This window comes from Schistocerca americana, chromosome 6 (genome assembly GCF_021461395.2).
Source record: "Schistocerca americana isolate TAMUIC-IGC-003095 chromosome 6, iqSchAmer2.1, whole genome shotgun sequence".
NCBI classification, from domain to species: domain Eukaryota; kingdom Metazoa; phylum Arthropoda; class Insecta; order Orthoptera; family Acrididae; genus Schistocerca; species Schistocerca americana.
In genome coordinates, this window is record NC_060124.1 from 83,576,536 (window position 1) to 83,601,413 (window position 24,878).

Here is a 24,878-nt window from a genome sequence, read left to right on the forward strand (position 1 = left end):
TCGAGAAACAGAAAGTATCTAATTTGGTTATTTCAGACTCATATGCACTTAAGAGCGAACAAAGGAAACTGTGAAGTGTGGGTAATAACCAGTTGTCTATCATTGCGAAACATTTACATGTATATGTATTTCCCTTTATACCACACAGTTAAATGTGTAACAAACTGCCTCAATTATAGTTCCCGGCAAACTATAAATTATTGATTAAAGACCCCGGGCAAATTCCCACTTTGTTGTGGTATGACTGTAATCACGTCTATCACTGCTGACAAATGTGATCTGTGATTTTGCAATGAAAACACAACCAGAGATACTGTACTCGATGCGACATCTATGAACTGAAAGTCGAAGTATCAGCGTGGTCAGAGACTCGCTCTAACTGCAAATGGGTGTACCAGTTGAATGAGTTTTGCTAGTTGGCGAACCTATTTCCCAGGTCCTTGTATATGACGTCACAATCTAAACATTGCTCAGCTGTAGGAAGGTGTAGTGCTGTCGGAAGAGTGGTTGACGTTGGATTCACACTAGATTTCTTCGGGAAACTGAGTGTGTCTCCACAAATTTCACCACGGCGACCCGTTAGCAAGCCTGGCCTCGAGCGGAGAGTCGGACGACGGTGGACTTGCTCCGCCACCGCGAAAGAAATCGCGTACTTTGGACGCTACAATGCAGCAAGCAGCTAATGGCTGTGCGCAACGCAATGGAGTGTCCGAAGACCATTCCGATACTTTCAATCAACAAAACGGTGCCGAGATCTCGCCCGATGACAACGCTGTTAATGGAGGACCAAATGAGGAAATTACTCCGAAGATAATGGACAAGACCACTCAGGACATTGTGCGACTTATTGGGCAGCATTTGAAAACAATCGGGCTTGAGTATGTTTCACTCGAATTTATTTATTTAGGCGTTTCTTAATTGCTGTGGTTGTAGTAACAGTTTAGAAATATGTTTATATAAGAAGGAGTTGGTAGTGGAGAATCTTCATTACTCATGTTTATTAGCTGACCTATAAGTGACCTTATTTAGGCAAGGTGTAAGATGCATTCAACACAGCTGTTCGCCCAAGGTTTAGCTGTCAGCCTGCCTTTGTGTTTTCATCACACGATTGGTTGACCCACCCTTACGTTTGTTTACTGTGTTAATGTTTTTCACTTATAGCAAGAAAGCCATTAAATGACTAGTGCATGAACTACATCAAGAAGAAAGAAAAAAATAGTATTACTAAATGTTGTAAACAGACAATTAGCCTCCAGTGTTAGCGAAAGATAACATCATCGATTTTTTTGTTTGACCAAATCTGGTGGTACTTTGCGAAGTATTCCGTTGCATTTTGCTCGTTTTGCGCAAATAAGTTCAACGGACTGTTTATAATGTGGTGAAATAAAAAAAAAATCGTTCCACGTAATGACGTTGCAGACTCTTATCCAAGATCGAGGATTTTTTTTACAAAATTAACTTTACAAATCAATCGTTTCTAAATGACAGCGTAATAAATAGTTTGAAAGGTTATGAAAAGTATGATATTGTGAATTTGTCACGAAAACGGCATAAATTTCATAGGCTGTGTAAGACGGACGAGACAAGAGAGAATACATAATTACGTCCATGGAAGACAGTACATCAACGAAGACAGGTTATTTCATAGTAACTGTAAAAAAGAAAAATGTTACGTCCAGTTCTTGAAATTATTGTCATTCTTTATTAAATGTTTCGAAGTTAAAGCACAAATATTGTTCAGGATTCAGCGTTTATTTGTGCCATTTTTCCAACCTCAAACTTTTGTATTGTAATTTACAAAGAGATTTAATTTTTGAACACACTTTTTAAGCCAAATAAAACATTGCTTTTTTTAATGTTTTGCATTTGAAATATTTAACTTGAAGAAAGTTTTCTGCTTTGTATTGTTTTATTGTGTGAGGAGATTGACAGGCACTGCTTTTCAGTATTGTTTCAAATCTGGCATTTCTTCTAAACACTGTAAAACAGCACCAAACAGGCAGGTTTACAATTTTATACTGTACCTGATATCATAATTATATTGCATTTATCATCCATGTGTAATAATTATGCCTCATTTCTTGTTCAAGCTCAATCATTCTCCAACAACTCAGTCTTGAACAATTATATATTTTATGAAGAAACAGAATTCTCTCATCAAATAATATGATACTTGGTTTTTGGTGAGGCTTAAGAAATAAATAGATGGATTTATCCTCACACACTAAAACTATTAAAACATTGTCTTAAAGTATCGGACATGAGTGTTAGTATGAATATTTTTGAACAGGTCTTTGAAGATAAATTAAACATCATTGTGTAATATTTTTGTAGTTATCTCTCGTTACACCCTTTTTGTTTGGAAGCTGCTGGAAATGCAAAAATCATCTATACCCTCACTCTGGCTTTGATCAAATGTCCCTTATTGACTGACATATTCCTGGTGCCCTGTAAAATTCGTTTGAGGTGCTAGTCCAAGTAATGTCCATGAAGAGGAATGTGTTTGGAAAGCTGTGTAACTTTCCTGTTTCACAATTCTTTACAAAAAAAAAGATATTACTTTGGCTTATACAAAAGTTAATTGAATTTGTTACTTAAGGGACATAGTTGCAGCCCATTACCATTGGGTGTCAGTTACTTGTTATTTTTGGGTGTTTTGTGTGTAACTTTAACTCCTTGAATAATTCACTACACTCATGGTACCAATACTGTGCAGTGTACTTCTGAAGACACAGTTCAGTGGTTGGTTTGTGAGATTCTCTTTATTACCATACTGGCCACAAAGCATAAATAAAAACAAATTTGCTCTAGTGCCAGTTGCATACATTCGTTGGCTGCCTACTACAAATGATTCTTTACAGAGTATTAACTATTGTTATTTGGTGAATTGCAGTACAGAGAAGTGTGGAGTACTGCCGATAAATAGAGAGAATTCCAAATGAACAGCTTTTTTAATCTGTAAAAGTGTCTAAGCTTCTATATGTTTAAAAAAATGCATATCGAAGCTATGATTTTGCGGCAACAACATAATCACCACCATGAAAAATATAGAAAAGATTTAGAATTTTAAGCTCGGTTCATTTATTGTTTCTCATTGATGGATATGCAGAATGGAAAAAAATAAGGGCTATTCCTGCTGTTTAATTATGAAAGCACCAACTAATTCATTGGCTGAGAAGCATTTGTTAGTCAATATAATACTGAAAAATCTGTTTCAGAATGGTGTTTTCCTATAACATTTTGTTGTTGTAACATGCCATATCCCTCATATGGTTCAGACGCAAATTATTCAGAAAGATCGGTCTCCAAGTTAACGAATTATGGACATAAATATTTTTTTTTTTTAGATGGACCGTTATTGTTGCCCATGTCTGGTTCTACTTTCAGAAGAAAACATTTGAGAAAGCAATGAACATTGTGTGAATGACTAAGAGTTATAGCCTGGCACATGTTGGTATTCATTGTTATTTTCATCATTCAGATTCTTCAACGAATCCCATACTGAATGTGAACCATCATGGATGTGGAATGACTCAGAATGTAGCTTACCACACAGGTGGGATTTTTGATTAACTGCTGCTGTTTTCAAAATCAACAATTATGATTGACAAGCAGGCTTGACTCCTTGTTAGGCACTTTAACCACACACCTTAAAAAATTACAAATTAACATGTTATATAATTAGCAGAAGAGACATTACTTTGTAAAACATGCTTCAGAAAACCACTGTAACTACACTTTCATAAGTTTGTGTTGATTACTAGTAGTATAGACTAGTTTTTGAAAACATTTAATAGTTGATCCAGAAGCTAACGGTTTCAATAAAATATGAAAAATTTGTTGACTTATGTATTCTCAACTACATTATTCCCTTGTGCAGTATATCCATATACTCCACAGCATACTATTATAGTGCTAGTGGGTATTAAAAATGGATTTATATTGTTAGAAAGGGCCTACAGGATGAATTTGTCGTTTCCTTTGTGGTGAAATGTGTTAGATGTTAAATGTCAGTAGAGCTGAGGGCAGAAACAAATGGTGATGTTATGTGAGAGAAAGAGAATTGATGATGAGGAACGACAGTCATAATCCCCAGAGCTAATATATTTAGAAGTAACAAATTGTTGTCAAAGATCGTAAGAATTTTTCAGTTTTGTTTGGATGCTGCTATGTAGAAGTATAACAACTATATTTCTACACTGCATTCATGGGCTAGTGTCAGTGGAAACAGATGTTTTGTATGTGGTTGGCCGTATCTTGTGTGCGCTTGAAATTTGGTTTTTTTTTTTTAAAGGAAGCTTGAAGATGTAGTTTTCTGCAGGCATAAATTGCTCTGTAGGTGTTGCAGGAAATGACATGTGAACTGTTGTTGGATTGCAAGGGAAATGTTTTCAAAAAGAAATGTATTGTTTTCACAATACTTTTGTTCACAGTTTAGGATAATATAAAGTAACAGCTGTTTTTCACAATACTTTTGTTCACAGTTTAGGATAATATAAAGCAACAGCTGTTAATTTTTGTGTATCATGTGATACAGATGTCAGGGGGAACAATGTTCTTTCCTGTGTACTAGTATGTTGTTCACTGATTTGAACAATGTATATTTCTCTACCTGTCAGCTACTGTGCCACTTTCGAGGAACATTTAAAGTGAGGGAAAATTTAATATTAGACTAATGTTGGGAAATAGTAGACATAAAGGCTTTTTTTCTGGGTGTGATCTCCATAATACTCTGTCCTTTGCTGGAAGTTATTCACCCAAAAGCAAAAGAACTGAGGTCATAAGCAACATTTCATTTACTGTTTCCATCAGTTGTCAAAAATTTGTAGTTAAAATGAAGTTAATACTGTATGTGACTAAAAATAAAATAACAGTATAGATGAGGCATTGAATCACAGGCAGACAGACACAATAGAAAAGACATCTAAAGTATTAAAGCTTTCAGTCAAAGTCCTCCTCCTGCTGCAGCAGAAAGAAAACACACACACACACACACACACACACACACACACACACACACACACACACACGACCCCCCCCCCCCCCCTCCACACTCTCTCTCTCTCTCTCTCTCTCTCTCTCTCTCTTGGACTTTCCATTGTTTGGGGGAGAAAAAAATTTTCTGTGGCAAGCAATTTTCTTTCACCCTTTTATAACTGTGTTTGTAGACATATTTCTGTAATGTCCAAGGCTTTTATTTATTCATCTTTGTATCCAGACTCATGGCAAAGTATTCTGGCACCTATCAATTTTCTGTTCCTTTCCATATGAGACAAAGGATTAAGTGCACTGTAAAGTGTTTTGCCGTGGCACAATAATCAGTTCTGTTGTTAGTTTTTCATCAAATAGATTAGCTAGATGTCAAGAAATTGAGGACGTGATGTCAGTTGTATTGCTATAGACAGAGGACCGTAAATTATAGGTATTCTACAGTTGATTATTTTCTTGTAACATATTATTTGTTATTTTCTTTTTTATACATTTCCCCATCTGTTGTTTTTTCATAAGAAACCTTTCTCATTAGCTGCCTTTTTTGTCACCAAGCAAGTGTAGTATAGTGGGGGTAGTAGCACTACTGCCTGTTCTAACAGAATCTTAAATTGAGAGAGAGAAAGAGAGCAAGAACTGTATGATGGTGACCAATACGTTAAAATTCTTTTTGGGTTGGTTCTTTTGAAAAAGACTTAGCCAGTGTTGTTTCCTACCTGTGTTCTGCCTGAGCTTACACTCAATTTCTATATACCTTATGGTTGACTGGATATTAAACCCTTTTTTAAAGCTTTTTTTTTCTGTGTGTGATTTGTGCCATAGAGGTGGATTAGTGCCAGAGCGGTGGAGGTTAACATATTCACTATGAGGGCTGATGGATATAGCTCAGCATTGCAGTCCTCCACCCTTCTAAAATTCGTAAAATTTACTAGCTTTATGGGAAGGTTTATAATTTTGTGTACATGAGCCGTAGTATGTAATATGGTCAATAGCAAAAGCTGTAAATTAGTGTTTAAGATTCCCTTAAGTCATCTAAAGTGAACAATGCAATGGTTTCTTCGATAAGCTGTTAGCCAGCTCTTCCTTCCGTGCATGTGAGCTGTTGCTCTTACTCTTGATGATGATCTTTCAGTTGCTGCTTCTTTTTTGTGAGGAACACGGAAAAAATGATTATGTAAATGGTATCTGAAATCAAATGCCATGCATTTACCATTAGGAACCTACTAATATTTTTTTTCAATATCTGTTTATGTTAGATCATTAGAAGCACAATATGATTTGCAGGTGTTACTGAATGTGGGTATTTTTATTTTCATACCATTCATTACAATACGGAATACACTTTACTTGGTTTATGTTTCTTAAACAGTACATTTTGTGAAAATGTATGTCTTTCTTTTAATGTTATACTGTGGTGGGTATACTGTGAGGCAAAGTAAATATTTCAGCATTTTATGAGACATAATGTATCTTTTACAAAAAGTTTCGGAATACTTGGTTTCAGGAATTTCTAAGTATAACTCAAATTTTGTTACTTCAGGTGCATATTTTTTAAAAACCTATGTTGTTTTCATCTGTCATGGGTAGATTGTCACATTTAGTTATTCAGTCCATTATTTCTCATTAAATGGAATCACCTGTTTAAGGTATCAGCGTAGGCTATAATTGTCTCATAATGGGATGGTGTTCTGTCTGTAATGACAACGTTGTTAAGCTTACAACATATTCATTGCTTGGTAATGGTGACTTAATGCTTCTGCACCTGAACATCAAGGTGATGTATTCTGAGTGTCTTATAATAAAAAGACAAGCTGCGAGTGTGAGTTACTCAATTTGAAATAGTTAATCACAAATGTTCCCATTGGGATTGTTTTTAACACAAACCAGTGGTATCCATATTAACTGAAGTTAATGAAACTAAAAACAATTTGGGGCTAGATAGTGATAATCCAGAGGATTGTAGGTGACAGAATATTTTTGTCTAGTCAGTTGTCTGCAGCCTTATTTGTTAAGGAGAACCCAGTCAACACCAAAAGTTTAGGGGGAGAATCTTCAGTGGTCTTATAAGAAGAATGATCAACAATGTCTTATATAATATGAGGACAATGTGGCAAATGTAAATCTTTGATCCCACCTATTGCAGCATATAAGGGTGAGGAAGAAACTCAACCATGGCCTTATCAAAGGAACAATCTCAATATTTCTCTGAGGTGATTTAGAGAAAACATAGAAGACCCAAACCTGAACTGCATGACAGGGACTACTCCTTACCTCCCAAAAGTTACTATAGTGCTATAAACAATGTGTCAGCAAGCATTATAACCAGAACTTAAGATACATTGGAAACATTATGTGGAAGACTCCGTAAATGGATCTCATTTTGAACATCGAAGACGTAGTTTTGGTGAAACTGTCTTGTGTTCAAGAGACAGATGACTGTCATTTGATAATGTAAGACTCAAATTTCAATATGTGTCATTTAATGCAAATTAAACATAGCACTTATTTTATTGTAAATTTTTGGTTGCTATGAAATCATGTTCCTTTAGAGCTAGGACAAATATGGAGAGTTGTTTAATACTGTATACATGGTTTTTATTGGACCAATGACATATCTTGTTTAGTAACACAAGTGCCTACGATGGTTTATTGTCAGCTATTTTATTGCTATTTTTATTTGAATAAAGGTAGTTTTGGTTAAGTTTAATCAGCATACCACAGGGACAACAAAATTTCAGTTGTTCTGGTATATGTTGCTTTTGATTTTGTGTTCTTGGATAGTAGATTTTAACAATTTAACGGAAGCTATAAAGTGTCTTTGGTTACATGAACTAATAAATGCATGCATTCTTTCCTACAGCCGGACTGCGGACTTACTGATGCAGGAGTCTGGGTGTCGCCTTGACCATCCGGCTGCTGCCAAATTCCGACAACACGTTATGGATGGAGACTGGAATAAGGTTTTTTGTTATTACATTGGTTTACTTGACAAGTGAAACTGATATAAAGTTCTTGGGTTTCCAAGTGGTGTCATCAAATAGATGTGACAGTCTAAGATTCACTGCCTTTATTTTTTGAAAAAATGTCAGTGACATCCCTTTCCTCTTTGTGTATCTATCACTGTGGAGTGACATGCCCCATACCCCACCACAAGGTCATTGCATGTGGTGGTGGGGTTATGTGGGTAGCATTAAAGTCACACCACTAGCATTCTGCTTCTGATACATCATCAAGATATGTGTCTCTCAAGAAACACTCTCTTGGTATATGGTTGCCACTATGAATTTCATGCATGAGGTGGTTCATAAGTTCATAGCATTTTTCCATAAGTTTATTAAACACAGCAGACATACATAGACTTTAGTGATCAGTAATGTATTATACTTCACTATTTACAATAGTCTACCAATGCTGGGATAACTTTTCAATTCTGTATCATACAAATCGTGTGGTTTGGAGGTGCAGAATTCATCAAGCCATGTTCAGAGCTCTTTTTCATCTGGAGAGGAAATTCCTTAAAGGCTGCTGAATAGAGAGTGGAAAATGCGAAAATCTCAGGACAGATGAATAAGATGGGTGTGGAATGACTTCCCAACCCAACTCCTGTGTTGTGTTTTTTATCGGTCTAGCAGAATGTGGGTGGGCGTTAGCATAGAGCAACATCACTTAAAGTCTTCCTGGCCATTGTTCTTATATTGTGTTTGCAAGATGTCTCTGTTGTTCATAATAAATGTCAGCAGTGATGGTTACACCTCAGGAAAGCAAATTGTAGTACATAGTGCACGACACCGTTGCTGTTCTACCAGATGCATAACATTATCTTTTGTGGATGCGTGCAGGCTTTTGTATGGGGAGTTTTGGACTTGTTTGGACTCATCCATTCATTTCTCTCCCTTATGTTAGCATAAAGACACCATTTGTCATCACCAATAACAATACAGAGTAGGAGTAGTCGGTTGTTTGAGCCAGTTGATGAGAAAGCAGAGATGCACATATGACCACCTAATGATTTTTGTGATTTTGGCTTAGAGCATGCAGTACCCATTTTTGAACCTTGCCGATTGCCTGAATATGTGGCACAATGGTGGAAGGATCACAGTTCATCACATTTGCCAGTTTTTTAGTACACTGACATGGATCATTGTTGATTAAAGCATTAAATGATCATCAAACCCCGATGGGCTCCTGGATGTGGAGAGTCACAAATGTGAAAACAATCCTCTTTAAAATGAGAAAACCATTTTCTTGCCATGCTCTGTCCAGTGCTGTTATCTCCAGACAATATGTAAATGTTTCTGGCTTCCTCCACTGCTGTCACTCGGAAATGTTCAGATTTTTGCACTTGGCATTTTCTAGCATCCACAGCTCCACTCACTATCTCCAAATGACAAAATGACTGTATGTAAACTCAAGTAGCAACAGTTAACTACAAATATAAAATGACAATTGATAAATAAACCCATAGCAACTGAAATATCAAAATACGAAACAAAAATGCTATGAACTTCAGCACCAACCTAATACATAGCCTTAACCATGAAGATGGCCAAAGGCAATCACATTAAACAAGATGTGTATTGTGAACGTTAAGTTCAATTTGGATCCTTTCCAGTGACAGCACTCCAAAACTGCATCAAACTGAGACATATACAGTTGAGGCATGGATTGGAACCTGAATGACGTCAAGATTTGAATGTAGTCCCTTGCCATGCCAACATCAGTCACAGGTGGTAGTGGTATAGGAGGTGAGCCACTTCATGCCAACGATCTAAACAGGGATCAGGCTCCTGATCAGCAATATGCCAGAAAATGAAAGGAGTGAATTTTGTGGAAACATTACACATCTTTCACAGATGCACATGTTTGGAAGTTGAAGAACATTGTATCGTTGTTTACACTACTGTGTCCACACGACAGATCTGCATGAAATTGCATGTGTGGTCTTTCAGCTGTGAATGGGAGCATTATCATACTGAAAACTAAAGGAAAAGGGTAACAGATAATCTCAACTGGAATATGAAGCTTAATGGGTATTGCTTGCAGAAGGCTAGGGTTAGAGATCAAATTGGGTTAGAGATCAAATTCAAATTTCCTGCACAATTTTAATGTGCCAGAAAGTTAAACAGGAGCGTGACACTGCTTCAGTGTGGGGATCAGTAGACTGATATGGTCTTGATCATATGCTTCCTCCAAATGCTGGTCAAGTGAGGTATGCCTGACAGCTTACATAGAGTTCAGACAGAAGGATCAGAGGGATATTGGGAAATTGAAATTGTGGAACAGGCAGTGAGATGTAATACATTACTTGCAGAAACTCAGCAACCAGCTACTAACTAAACCCCCCTCCCCTCCCTTGCCCTCATCTCCTGAAGTCTCGGTGGTGGTGACAGACTGATCTATTGTTCAGTCTGAGATCTAGGTTAGGTTGGAAGGTGACAGTTTTGTAGTGAGTTGGCGAAGCCAATAAATGTGAAAGTAAGAACTGTGCTTATGATAACAAATTGATTGGTGATGAAGTCTGATGTTAACGGCTGTGCTTTGTTGAAAGAATCAAAGGGGTACAATACATATCTTTTACCCCAGCTACTCGTTATAGCTTTATTTATGTCGAAATACCTTTTGTTCTTTCAGCCATCTTCGGTTGATATGAAAATTTGTCTTCATGAGTCCAAAGTTTTTTTTGTTGGATGCATTTTGATTTCTACAGCTGCCCTGTGAAAAATAGCAGTGTGTTTAGGTACCATGCTTCCGAGTTGTATTTTTTATGTTTAATCAACATTTAGGTGCACTTATTTTTGTTTTGTAATTTATAGCTCATATTTCCATATAAATACAAAAAAGAAGCTACAAGTACAGAATAAAAATAAGAACACCTACACTGACAGAAAAAAATCACAACACCAAAAAATAATTAATGTAGAGTAATGAAAATTCTGGAATATATTTGTCTAGGTAACACAATTGAGTGATTAACATTGCAAGATCAGAGATTAATGTAAGCACAAGATAAGCCATTGCAAATGTGATATGCTGTACATTAATTGTCAGTGTAACTGCCAGAAAGCATTGTGTTGTCAGGTGCTGGATGTTAGTTTGTGGGATGAAGCTCCATGCGTGGTGCACTTTGTTGGTCAATACAGAGACAGTTAATGCTGTTTGTTCATGACTCTGGAGTTGTTGTCCAATGATGTCCCATATGTGCTTGATTGGAAATGGATGTGGCAATTTAGCAAGTCAAGGCAACATGCTGACTGACTGTAGAGCATGTTGAGCTATAGCAGCATCATGTGGACAAGCGTAACCCAGTTGGAAAACAGCCCCTGGTATGCTGTTCACGAATGGCAGCACAACAGATTGAATCACCAGACTGATGTACAGATCTGCAGCCAGGGAGCAGGGGATAAACATGAGACTACTCCTGCTGTTATATGAAATTGCACCCCAAACTATTACTTCAGATGTAGGTCCTGTGTGCCTAGTGTGCAGACAGGTTGGTTGTAGGTCCCCAACTGGCCTCCTAATCAACATACAGCCATCATCAGAAAAAAACAATAGACCTCCACCCTGCCCTCCAATGAGCTCTCGCTTGACACTGCTGAAATTGCAAATGATGGTAATTTGGGGTCAGTGGAATGTATGCTACAGGGTGTCTGTCTCAGATCTGTTCTTGAAATAACCATTTGTAACAGTTTGTTGTATCACTGTGGTGCCAACTGCTGCTCATATTGCTTCTGCAGATGCAGTACAGGGGGCCAGAGTCATACGCCGAACACTACGGTCTTCCCTCTTGGCAGTGCCACGGGTCTGGAGCCCAGTCTCCTTGTGACCATACATTCTCCTGACCACCACTGGCGGCAGTAATGTACATTGGGTACATATCTTCCACATCTTTCTGCACTATCACAGAAGGAAATGCCAGCTTCTTGTAACCCTGTTACACGACCTTGTTCAAATTCAGTGAGATGTGGAGAATGGTGTCCTTGTCACTTTTATTGCATTTTGACTAACATCAACTCAACCTATCCAATCTCAAAGGTAACTAATGCCCACGACCGTTACAGCGTGTATTTAAAGCAAACTCGATATGCATCCTCATACCTGCACCACAAGTGCCACCCTCACCCGACTGGTGTGAAATTTGAATAGACATCATCTGTCAGATGTAGAAATACACTTACCAAGTTCTGTTGACGTCATACAACTCCTTCTTGGTGCCGTAATTTTTTTTTCTGTCGGTGTAACTATTAATAAACATGAAAATATACAAATTGAGAAATATGATAGCTAAATGAAATGTTGCTTTGCACACGGTAGCTGCAGCCTTCAATATGCAGTCAACGAAAACATTATATTGATAAAGAGATAAATGTATTATGCCAACTGAAGATGGGTAAAAGCTTGTGAAGTACATCTTAATAGAAATAAGCACTATAAAAAAGTGTCTAGTTGCTGTATTTCTTCAAGTAATTTAATCCATAGCCACAGAGCTCAACCACCATTATGATGTGTAAAAATCAAACAATGGAAAATCCAGGATGGAATGTAACAATACCAGAGAAGGAAAGTTGCCACTCACCATATGGCGGAGATGTTGAGTCGTGATAGGCACAACAAAAAGATTCACACAATTATAACTTTCAGCCATTAAGGCCTTTGTCAGCAGTACACACACACACACACACACACACACACACACACACACAACTTGCACACACGTCTGCAGTCTCAGAGAGCTGAAGAGACTGCAGATGTGTGTGCAAGTCGCATTTGTGTGTGTGTGTGTGTGTGTGGGGGGGGGGGGGGGGGGGGGCTCAACATCTCCCCTATATTCTATGTTATGATGGGTAAATTAGATATGATACTTGTCTGGGCAGTTTTTGTTGTTGGAGCATGACCTGTGATAGGCAACAGTTTCAGTTTAACTCGTGGTCTGGCCTACTCTTAAAAAGTTACATGAAATCTTCTGAAATATGAGAGTTTCATTATAGAATCATTGTTCTGTTGGTGTATGGTAGCAGTAATACATAGAACTATTCATTCATTTATGGTGCCCATGGTTCACATCAAGAAGGAGAACCTTTGGGGATGTGGAATGAGTCAAGATATACATTACCAAAAGACACTCATATTGTAGAAACTTAAACTGTATATTGTATCAGAGATAAGCTATCTCAGTGCTACTTAGTACTATTTGTGCTTACAACAGTTAAATTTAACATAGTATCATATATCTTATGTTTACCTCCTATTAATAGCATATGTGCTTGATTACATTGGTATCTTTATTCTTCGTAGCAAATACTTATCTAGGGCTTTAAATACTAAGTCCTATTTACAGTACGTTACTACTTGTCATGCAACTTTACAGCAAGCATGGAACTACTTTCCATGTGACCAACAGAAATTTCCAATCCTTGAATCCAGATAATTTATAGAAGGAAAGAAGTGTGCTTATAATTTTCTTTTGAATTACTCAGGATTTGAAACTGCTTTCTTTATGTTAGATGGGAATTTGTTGAATATCTTTGCACTAGATTACATAATCCACTCCGAACCCTAGGCAAAGAGCAGAGCCTGGATGAAAATTATGTTTGTGTCTTAGATTGAGTATTCGTGTTTCACAGTTCAACTGAAACTGATTTTTATCATCAGCAACAAAAATCATGAAGGACTAAATGAATTGCTAATTGAATTAAGAATTCCTGGATCCTTAAAATGGTCTTTGTGAGATGTGTGATTATTTAATTTACACAATATTCTTTCTGCTCATTTCTGCTGAATGAATGTTTTATTTACTTCAAGCGCTTGACCCCATAAGGTAATTTCATAAGACAATAGGGAATGAAACTGTAAAAAAATAAGTTATTAGGCCAAACAATGAGAGAGACTTCTATGTGCAAAACACACTGAACTAAGCTTGATTACCTTCATGTTGGCTCCATTTTAATTTGTTATCCTACTGGATCCTGACGAATTCTACGCAGTGTGTTTCATTTAATGTATAACCAATCTTTCCTTACTTGTGCTGCTAGCAGTTGGCATTATTGCATGTCTGAAATTGAATGAATGAATCTTTACCAGATGAAGGTTAAGGTACGAACTTTATATTGCACTCCGTATTATTATTATTATTATTATTATTGTTATTATTATTGTGTGCTCTTATTTTCCAAGATCCTTCCCCAAAGATCCTAAATCGCGGATGACATTGTTGAGCCCTGCACTTATCTAAAAATTGCTATAGTTTGCATCACAGCAGAAGGCAGCTAAGTTTTTAAATGTTCTGCGCATCCCTTCTCTCCCCTCCCCTCTCTATTAATGCCTGGCAGCCAGTGTGATTTATCCTGCATCTGATTTCTTTGCCCTGAACATTGCTGGACAATGATTAATCCTCTTATTCAGACCGCAGTATGACCATTTTTCACTGGCAATGAAATTTTATTAACTGTTGTGTGCAGTAACACTTTGTAATTCTTGGCAACATGGAAGACATTTTCCTTCCTCTTTACTGTTGTAACACTTCTTTATTACAGTACTACTTTGCGCAGAGGTGCCTTTATGTGTGACGTGCGTGGTAGTTGTGTTGTAATCACTTCCCAAAAAGGTCTGTACAGGCTCTGACAGTTGCCACTCATGGCTTGAACAAAGTATTACAATGTCTTCATGGTCTTCTTAAACCTCCCTTGATACCTTATCTTGCACCTTAAACTATATATGGTCAAACTATTTTTGAACTTTTTGGGTTGTTTAAATGCTTTTGTTTCATCAGAGTGTTGATGTTATTGGAGACTGATAGACAGAGACTATCATATTTGTGGCAATTCCTGTTTCTTTCCACTGATTTGGAAGGCTTCACTGTAAGTCAGTCTTCTGATTTAGCTGTAAAATTACAAAAACTAACTTAGATGTTCTTATTCCTGTATCCCATAGCAGCAGTGTCAGTCATTGCATGTCTCGAAGAGGCTAGTGACATTCCTTTTGTTATGTATTTCACAACATCTAATTTGAAAACAATGATGACATTCTCCACACTGATTTCTATGTCTGACAACTCTGTGGCAGTTTGCAGTTTGTCTGTCAAGTTTTGCTTAAGCTATTTGGTTAAAACTCTTTGTTAAAAGAAAGGTAGCAATTAAGGGATATCTCAAACTGATTGTTGGTGACATATGCTGAGGTGACAAGTCATGGGATAGTGAATTCACGTATACAGATGGTGGCAGTATCAGGTAAATGAGGTTTAAAAGGGCAATGCATTGGCGGGTCTCTCATTTGTACTCGGGTGATTCATGTGAAAAGGTTTCTGATGTGATTATGGTTGCTCAACAGGAACTGACAGACTTTGAATATGGATTGGTAGTTGGAACTAGACACATGGGACATTCCATTTTGGAAATCGTTGGGGATTTCAGTATTCTAAGGTCCGCAGTGTCAAAAGAGTGTGCCGAGAATACCACATTTCAAGCATAATGTTTCACCACAGACAACGCATTGACCAGTGACCTTCACTTAAGGATTGAGGGCAGCAGCATTTGCATAGAGTTGATAACAGACGAGAGACACTGACTGAAATAACCTCATAAAATAGTGTGGGTTGTGTGACGAACATATGCGTTTGGACAGAGCTGCAAAATTTGGCATTAATGGGCTATGGCAGAAGGTGACCGCAAGTGCCTTTGCCAACAGCATGGTATCCTGTTCAGTGCCTTTACTGGGCTTGTGACCATATCAGTTGGACCCTAAGTGACTGGAAAACTGTGGCATGGTCAGATGAGTCCCAATTTCAGTTGGTAAGAACTGATGGTAAAGTTTGAGTATAGCGCACACACACACACACACACACACACACACACACACACACACACACACACACACACACACATATCCATCCGTACATATACAGATACAGGCAGACATATGTAAAGACAAAGATCCATCCGCACATATACAGACACAGGCAGACATATGTAAAGACAAAGCTCTTTGTCTTTACATATGTCTGCCTGTGTCTGTATATGTGCGGATGGATATGTGTGTGTGTGTGTGTGTGTGTGTGTGTGTGTGCGTGTGTGTGTGTGTGTGTGTGTGTGTGTGCGCGCGAGTGTATACCTGTCCTTTTTTCCCCTTAAGGCAAGTCTTTCTGCTCCCGGGATTGGAATGACTCCTTACCCTCTCCCTTAAAACCCACATCCTTTCGTCTTTCCCTCTCCTTCCCTCTTTCCTGATGAATCAACCGTGGGTTGCGAAAGCTTGAATTTTGTGTGTGTGTGTTTGTGTTTGTTATTGTCTCTATCAACGTCCCAACGCTTTCGTTTGGTAGGTTACACCATCTTTGTTTTTATATACTTCTACGCAACTCGGAGGTTGTGTGGACTGTATGCCAAGTTGAAAAAAGGAGTGAGTTTTATGAGGAAGACATTGTGGAGCAGATTATCATAAGTATCCATAAAGAGTTCCATTAAGGCCGAAAAATATACTGCCTGCTTGCAGGTTCAGAGGTTTCTCACATATGAGAAGATTGCAAGAAGTGCCCTTTCTCCTATATAGTAACAAAGGACGCTTTGATTCCAAAAATGGAGAATACAAGAACACCTTCTTCTCAGTAATTTTGGGATTTTCCCAGTGTGATTAATGGTGTGGTGCTGAGTGTTCAGTCATGTTATTGTTTCCATGTTTCACATAAAATTGAAACAACTACTCAGCTGAACACATGGAAGTACACCATTGCAAAAACATTTAATAATTAAACTTCACAAATCACATTTTTCTGATGTTGCTTCTTATGTCATGGAATTTTGTTGTTAATTGATTTTTCTTTGTGTCCAGGTTCTGTGTTAAATGCTAAATTTTTTTGTTGTTGCATAATTTTTGTTTTCCTTGTAGGCTGACAATGACCTGAACGAGCTCAAACCTCTTTTGGAAGGCTCTTCTCAGTGTCTTGTGGTAAGTAAATGTGCCTTTACATCCTAATAATTTTAAATTAATTTTGAAATTTTGTATGTTCATTTACCTGTGGTATGTTTGGATGTGAAAAGTAAATCAGTATGTTAAAAAAGGAGCAGTTTTAATATTTTTGAGCTAAGGGATATACTAAAATCAGATGAAACATTTTTCTTGTGGAGCATGGAAGACTAGATATAACGCATTTGGAACGGCAGATGAGATGGTAAAAGTCAGAAAAACAAGAATTACTTGTACTATTGATGTGCAAGGAAGGAAGAAAGGAAGAGTAAAGAAGAAATGATACTATGAGAGGTTTTAAAGAAAAGAGAATAGAGGATTGTTTAAAAACAGTTGTTAGAACACAAGAGGATTTGAAGAGAAATTAGTATATGAAAGAACAGGCACTCGACAGAAAAAAAGTGGAGAAAGTTTTATGGATGACAAAAGCTGCTCATGAACTTTGGGTTGTGTGATAAGTACATTGCCCAATAAAACAAGTTAAGCACCCAGAAGGGGAGGAGGAAATGATATTAAACTTCACAAGTTGAGAGGGTATGTGACGTTATTTCAGTTTACAAATAACTTGGCCGTATAAGACCACTTATCAGTATGACGTTGCATCTCCTGTGGCTGGAATGCCTACACTGATTCACTTAGGAAGCTGTTGTATTCTCTTGTGAGGCAAAGTGGTTCATAGTTGTAAATGCCCCTTGATATCCTGGATATTGGCATTTGGTTGGAGTTGACGTCTGAGCTGATTCCACAAATGTTTCATTAGGGACAGATATAGGGATCTTGCTGACCACGGAAGTACTTCACCACACCTGCCAGGTGTGAACGAGTATGGTCCTGCCGAAAAATGACACCAGAAATCTGTCGCGTGAGAGGTAACCCATGGAGATGCAGCATGTCCCTCACATACTGTTTTGCCATCAGAGTTCCCTCAATCACTACCAGTTGTGACCTGTGCCTCTCCAAAACATTGGAAGACTGGTACTTTTCCCCATGTCATCACCACACTCACCAACAGTGGTCAACCGATGTAGAGCAGAATCTTGCTGTATCACTGAATACATTGCAGTGCCATTCATTAGCAGTCCACGCTTCTTAGTCAACACACCATTCTCAACACAGCCATTTGTGTTGTGGTGTTATTGGCAGCATAGCTTTTTAAGGTAGTTCTCTAGTCCAGCTACTGCTAGTCTCTGACCAGTTGCGTGGGATGATACAGAATGTTGCATGGAGTTTATTACTTGGTCTTGGATTGCAGGTGCAGATGTGAAGGAAAGGGTTATGATGTGCTTGGTGCGCTATTCTACCTGTAACTGAGAACTGCAAACTTTCATCATTTGCATCTCCGCCAGTCATCATTTACATATCTGCCAGTCGTTTGTTCATATGCAAAGTTACATTGACATCTGACCGTGTCTTGGATGCTTCACTCTTTTTTTTCTCTGTATATGCCTTGGCAAACATATCCATTATCCAGGAAGGCTACCAGAATATGAATATATCTAATACAAAACACCATTTGCCAAATACTTGGTGATTTTTGGGGTATACATTTAAATTGGAGTTCTTTTAATGTAAGCCATGTTAGCAATAGTAAACAGTATGAATGACATCTCAGATCTCTCTGTCTATTTTAGAGTATTCTTTTTTGTACTTTTCAAAGAGCCTTTCTTATTTTTGCTGCATCTTTTTAAAACTGATGAATGTTTCAATATACAGGCAAAATAAATTGTGTTTTCGAAAGAAAAGTAAGATGAAAATATTATACGAGATGTGAATTTTTGTTTTTCTTAAGGAATTTGTATTTATTCATCAACATCAATTTTTTACCCTTTAAAGTAATCCATCTCAGATATGATACACTTTTGGTGGAAGCACTTCTGGCACTCACTTTTCGTTATGGTGTTCAGCTTCTTCAGCAATTCTGTTTTTATTTCAATGGTGGTGGCAACCTATGTCCGGTGGAACAATGAACGAGTCAACATAACCCTTTTTTTGTCAAAAATTTGTGAACAAGGGTTGAGATGTGAGCAGGAACATTATCGAGTTACAGTTACCACTAATGGTTTTGCCACTATTCTTGTCATTTTCTTCATGTAGAGGGTGCATAATTTCCAGGTAGTATTCCTCATTGACCATACATCCATAAGGCAGGAATTCATGATACACTGCCTCTTTGTAATTGAAGAAAACAAGAGAACAACTTTCACTTGTGAGCAAACTTGTCAAATTTCTAGTCTTGCTCTTAGGGCAGTTTCAATTGGGATGATTGGGTCTTTGTTTTGACATCATACCTGTATACCAATGTTTCTTGACCTTCTGTTGAAGTTCTGTATTGTTGTCAGCTTTATTCAGCAATTGCTGAGCAGTGTTTATGCGACATTTAACAATATCAGAAGAAACTTTGCTATTACATGTTTCATGTCCAAAACGTCCAAAACAATTGCTTGGCATGTGCCAAAGGATATGCTGAGATCAGCAGCAACCCCTCTGATGGTGATTTTTTGGAACCATTTTCTTCACATGTTCCACATTCTTGATGGTAATTGATGTGCTAGGCCGTCCAGGGTTGTCGTTGTCTTCAAAGTCATCTCGACCCTATTTGAAATGTTTATACCACTCGTAAACTCTTGGTCTTATTCATAGTAGATTTGCCAAAAGCCACAGTCAACATTTAAAATGCAGTGCTGCCCTTTATTCCACTTTTCTAGCAAAATTTAATGTGAATTCTTTGATCCATCTTTTTCAAATGTAATAACTTGCTGATCACTTGAAAACACACATAACCTATTTGATTGTCAACAATAAACTAAATATTCAAAACAGCCGCAAATGCAAACCTATATCAGGAACATGTCCACCAACAATATGATAAAAATTGAAAATCGGATGTATAAAGCCTGCAATCACACCTCGTATATGATTATAACCAAGTGAATAGTGAAAAGTGGACACTTTTAAAGACACTATGCAAAATACTGTTATTATGTGGGTTGACAGTAGACATCAGTAAATGCAGTCTTAAAAAAGTACTATGCTGTGAACTGAAAAGCAACCACATATTGACCATGATAGGTCTGAGCCCATAGCACCTGTATTTGATGTTATGAAGCCTTGTTCTGTTGTTAAATATCATATAAGATTGTAAAACATTGTAGACATGACAGGTGTATGCAATTAATTGCACATCAGTGATGTACTGTATGCAATATGTGCATTAGCCATGTTAGATATCACTACTAATGCTGCCATCTCTTCACACTTGTATGCCAACAGTTGATGCAGCAACCTTCTGCAGCCCTGTCTACTATGATCTCTTAATAAATGTCTTTTGTGACATAGGTTTGAAATTAGCTTTATATGAGCTGGAAAGTCAAAAGGTATAAGCTGCTCTCCTGTGTTGGTGGAAGGTGTCCAATGAAGGTGCTCTTGCTCATCACCCTGGGCCACCATATTAACTGAGTAATCTTTGACAATGACTGCGAGACTGTAACTTATGTTAGGGTCACATGATGCACACAGGACGATAGCTAGGACCATCAGGAACTTTGCTGTTAGCTTGGCTCTGAACAAGGACGCCACTTGCCAGGCTTCCTGCCATCCTCCTCGGCTGTACAGTCCACCTCCAGTTAGCAATGGGACATCCTACTGGTTTTAAAAATTGATTGACCAGTTGATTGTTTTTTTGTTCCATTGGTTTTTCTCTGTCAGATAAAACAACTGAGTGAAACTAGTCTGTTAAGCCATGTCAGCTGTATGAATGTTTTCGCTCACTTCTGGGTTTGAGTGGCTACACTTAATGTGAGACAACTGAGTGTCACAATTCTCTGACAGTTACATCAGTTATACGAATGTTTTCACCCACTCTGTAGTTTTTAATGTTTTCATTTGCGTACTTTTCCAGCCTTGTCAATTATACATGTACCATGTCTAGGGTTGTTAAGTTTTTTAGAGTGACAAATAACACTATTATTTCAACGAGAGAGGAATAAAAATTATATTTTTCTAAAAAAATTAGTATTTTCAAAATTTGTGTGTTTTATTACTTAATTACAATTTATTTGTACTTCTGGCAGTATATACAGATTTTTGGTTGATTTCAAAATGTTAATAACTTATACTTCATTATAAATTTGTGTTTAAATGAATGAACAATTACTTTTTTATTTAAATTTATTGTAGCTTTCTCTGTGTGCCCACTGGTTTGCTCACATCACCAATACTTCTATTTGGTTAATGCTGAGGTGATGTAAACAGAAGGCATATGAAATACGATTTATTTAATTGTTTAGTGAGATAATCACTTGCTTTTTAAGCACATACTTTCACTCGTCGGGATCTTTTAATGAGAAATTTGTGTCATCATGTGTCAATTTTTTTTGTAATTTCTTTAATTAACACAATTTCAGAATATGAATCATTCATACAGATACTGTGTATCATGTAGAATTTATCTGGATAGTAACTTTTTATACAGTCATATGATTTCTTCCATTTCTATGCCTCTGAGCATTTCAGGACTTTGATGCAGACACGAAGTTCACTTTTACACTAATGCCTATTTAGACATAGGAACTTAAAGCTATTTATTGGTACTTAATAAAAAAACAAATATTGGAACAATAATAACAGTGATGACAGGCAATAATAAAGTGCTGTCAAAAATAATGATCTAACAGTACCAAAATGGTTCCACCTCAGAACAGAATGTGCCATGGAGACTCCAGGTGTCACTCAAAGTGGTTCACATCGATGACTAGAGATAGGCTTAACTATGAAATTGAAGTAAGAGTGCGTGAATGTCAGCAGTACTTCTTCTTGGCCATGAAATGCTATACATGCTGTTTTTCAAAGGACATAAAATATAAACATGTTTGTGTGTGCGGGTATGATTTTTATGTATACAGCCAGTAATGTATCTTTCCCGTAATATTATTTACCATTCATACAAATAAATTGCTGAATGAATGTGAGGCTGGATGCAAATGATTTTTAATTAATAGACATGTTTCAGTAAAACAGATTACAAGCAATTGCTAAAATTTAACAATGTTCCTTTCATCTTCACATATACCTAAGGGAACTTTCATACTCAACTTTGTACTCCTAATAACACACCAGCTTAACAAGTTACGTGTTAATTGCATCTGGAACAACTTAATCCACAACAGTATATTAATCATATGAATATAATAGAAAGAAACATTCCACGTGGGGAAAATATATATAAAAAACAAGGATGCTGTGACTTACTAAACGGGAAAGTGCTAGTAAATAGACACACACACACACACACACACACACACACACACACACACACACACAAATTTCAAGCTTTCACAACCCAAGGTTATTTCATCAGGAAAGAGGGAAGGAGAGGGAAAGACGAAAGGATGTGGGTTTTAAGGGAGAGGGTAAGGAGTCATTCCAATCCCAGGAGCGGAAAGACTTACCTCGGGAGGGGGGGGGGGGGGGGGGGGGGGAAGGACACACACACACACACACACACACACACACACACACACACACATATCAATCTGCACATATACGTGGTGGTATATGTGCGGATGGATGTGTGTGTGTGTGTGTGTGTGTGTGTGTGTGTGTGTGTGTGTGTCTATATATACCCGTCCTTTTTTTTCCCCCTGAGGTAAGTCTTTCCGCTCCCGGGATTGGAATGACTCCTTACCCTCTCCCTTAAAATTCACATTCTTTCGTCTTTCCCTCTCCTTACCTCTTTCCTGATGAAGCAACCTTGGGTTGCGTAAGCTTGAAATTTTGTGTGTGTGTGTGTGTGTGTGTGTGTGTGTGTGTTTTATTGTGTCTATCTATCAGTGCTTTCCCGTTTGGTAAGTGTTTTTTATATACAGTATATTAATCAGTTTTAAATGATGAAAAGATGAATTAATCTATTTTATATATAGTTAAATGAATAAGTATAACACATATTTTAACCTCTGCATATCCCCTGAGATGTCTTCGTGTACCCCAAGAGTAGAGCTATGCTCTAGGGGTGTGTATATCCCAGTTTTATCTCAGTCCTTTATTTAAACTAATGAAAATACTGAAGACTGGTGCACTCAGAGCAGTGAATGGATAACTCAGTCAACCAAAGTACTAAAGAGTGGTTTCAGTTGAAAGAAGGAATACATGGTTCAACTGACAAGAAAACTATAGACTGGTTTTACCTGAAAAGAAAAAAAAAAAAAAATGAATAATTCAGTTAACATGGACTGTGTGCACTGTTTTCATTCAGTTGCCCCATAGGCTGCTTTCACTCAGAAAAACTGAATGAATGATGATCCAATGATATGTAAAACTGCAACTGCCTAAATCAGTTGTTTTCATTTGGTTGGTCCCGTAGACGTGTCTCACTCAAAAGAATGAAAGAAAAATTCAACCAGTATGTAAAACTATAATTGAATGAGTTTATAGTTTTCCAGCAACTGACTGAATTGGCAAATCTCATTCAGTTGTCACTCCCACTACCCATGGTGGTATAGCAAAGTATTCAACTGTTGACAATATAATGTAACTGGATAGATAAAAAACCTACACACCAAGTGAGGGCAGGAGAAAACTCACACACAAAAAGGTTTAACTCATGCAAGCCTTCAGAGCTAGTGGCACCTTCTTCCGGCAGAAGAGTTGAAGGGGAAAGAAAAGAGGTGAAGGAAAAGAACTGGAGAGCTTTAGGAAAAGTGTACAGTTCAGAGAAGTCAACCAGAACCCCAGGTCGTGGAAGTCTTAGCGGACAGGATGAGAAGGAAAGACTGGTTGTTGTGGACTAATAGGGACAACTTTCAGATTTTTCTTTGAAACTCCATCAACCTTATAATAGCTTTTTCATTTTTTATTTTTTTATATAATTGTATTATTGTCATGACCACCTCTGATTCACATCGCCAGTTATTTGGACAGTAGATGTTACATTTCTGTCATGTTAAGGCTGGTGGCTGTGCTCTGTCTTCGTGGTCTCCAGGACATTTTCTTTAAACAAGATGATGAAATGTTACATGTTAGCTGTGGTCTCTTGACCCGTCTTGATACAGTGTGTGTTTCATTGTTGGCCCGGCCATTACGTTTTCCAGATATCTCACCCACTGAAAACAGGTAATCATGGATTGCCAAGAGACTGGCATGACATCATTTGTCAGCCGTTACAGTTGATGAACTCTGGCAAAGAGTTGGAGCAGTTTGGAATGACGTATCCATGTATGTCATCTAAGCTCAGTTTGATGTGATACCTACATCTGCATCTACATCTATACTTGGCAAATCCCTGTAGAGTGCATGGCAGAGGGTACATCCCATTGTACCAGTTACTAGAGTTTCTTCCTGTTCCATTCACAGTGGACTGTGGGAAGAATGATTGTTTAAATGAATCTGTGCATTCTTTAGTTAATCTAATCTTGTCCTCATGATCCCTCTGTAAGCACTACATAGAGGTTTATAGTAGATTCCTAGACTCATCATTTAAAGCCGGTTCTTGAACTTTTGAAGTAGGTTTTCTCAGGAGAGAAAAGAGCCTGCCAGTTTAGTTTCTTCAGCATCTCTGTGATACTCTCCCATAGGTAAAACAAACTTGCGAGAATTTGTTCAATATCCCCTGTTAGACCTATTTGGTATGGGTGCCACACACTTGAACAATATTCTAGAATTGGTCCACGAGTGATTTGTAAGCAGTCTCTTTTGTAAACTGATTGCATTTTCCCAGTATTCCACCAGTAAACCAAAGTCTAGTACCTGCTTTACCCATGACTAAGCCAGTGCGATCATGCCCTATAAAGTGTTACACCCAGGTTTTCAGGTTTTTGTACAAGTTGGACGATTCCAACTGCGACTCATTGATATTATCATCATGGGACACTATGTTTTTGCATTTTATGAAGCGTAAAATTTTACATTTCCGAAAATTTAAAACAAGTTGCCAATCT

General features: G+C 37.5%; 1 protein-coding gene across 2 annotated transcripts in view; it reads left to right on the top strand.

The window, feature by feature from the left end:
- Window positions 1-468: 468 nt before the first annotated feature.
- LOC124619801 (WD repeat-containing protein 26) overlaps window positions 469-24,878 on the top strand; it is a 140,087-nt gene continuing 115,677 nt past the window's right edge. For both annotated transcript variants that reach the window (XM_047146393.1, XM_047146394.1), the window contains exons 1-3: window positions 469-878; window positions 7,850-7,949; window positions 16,870-16,929. In XM_047146393.1, coding sequence (XP_047002349.1) covers window positions 667-878; window positions 7,850-7,949; window positions 16,870-16,929 — 372 coding nt within the window. In that variant the 5' untranslated portion in view covers window positions 469-666. The remainder of the gene's footprint in view (window positions 879-7,849; window positions 7,950-16,869; window positions 16,930-24,878) is intronic.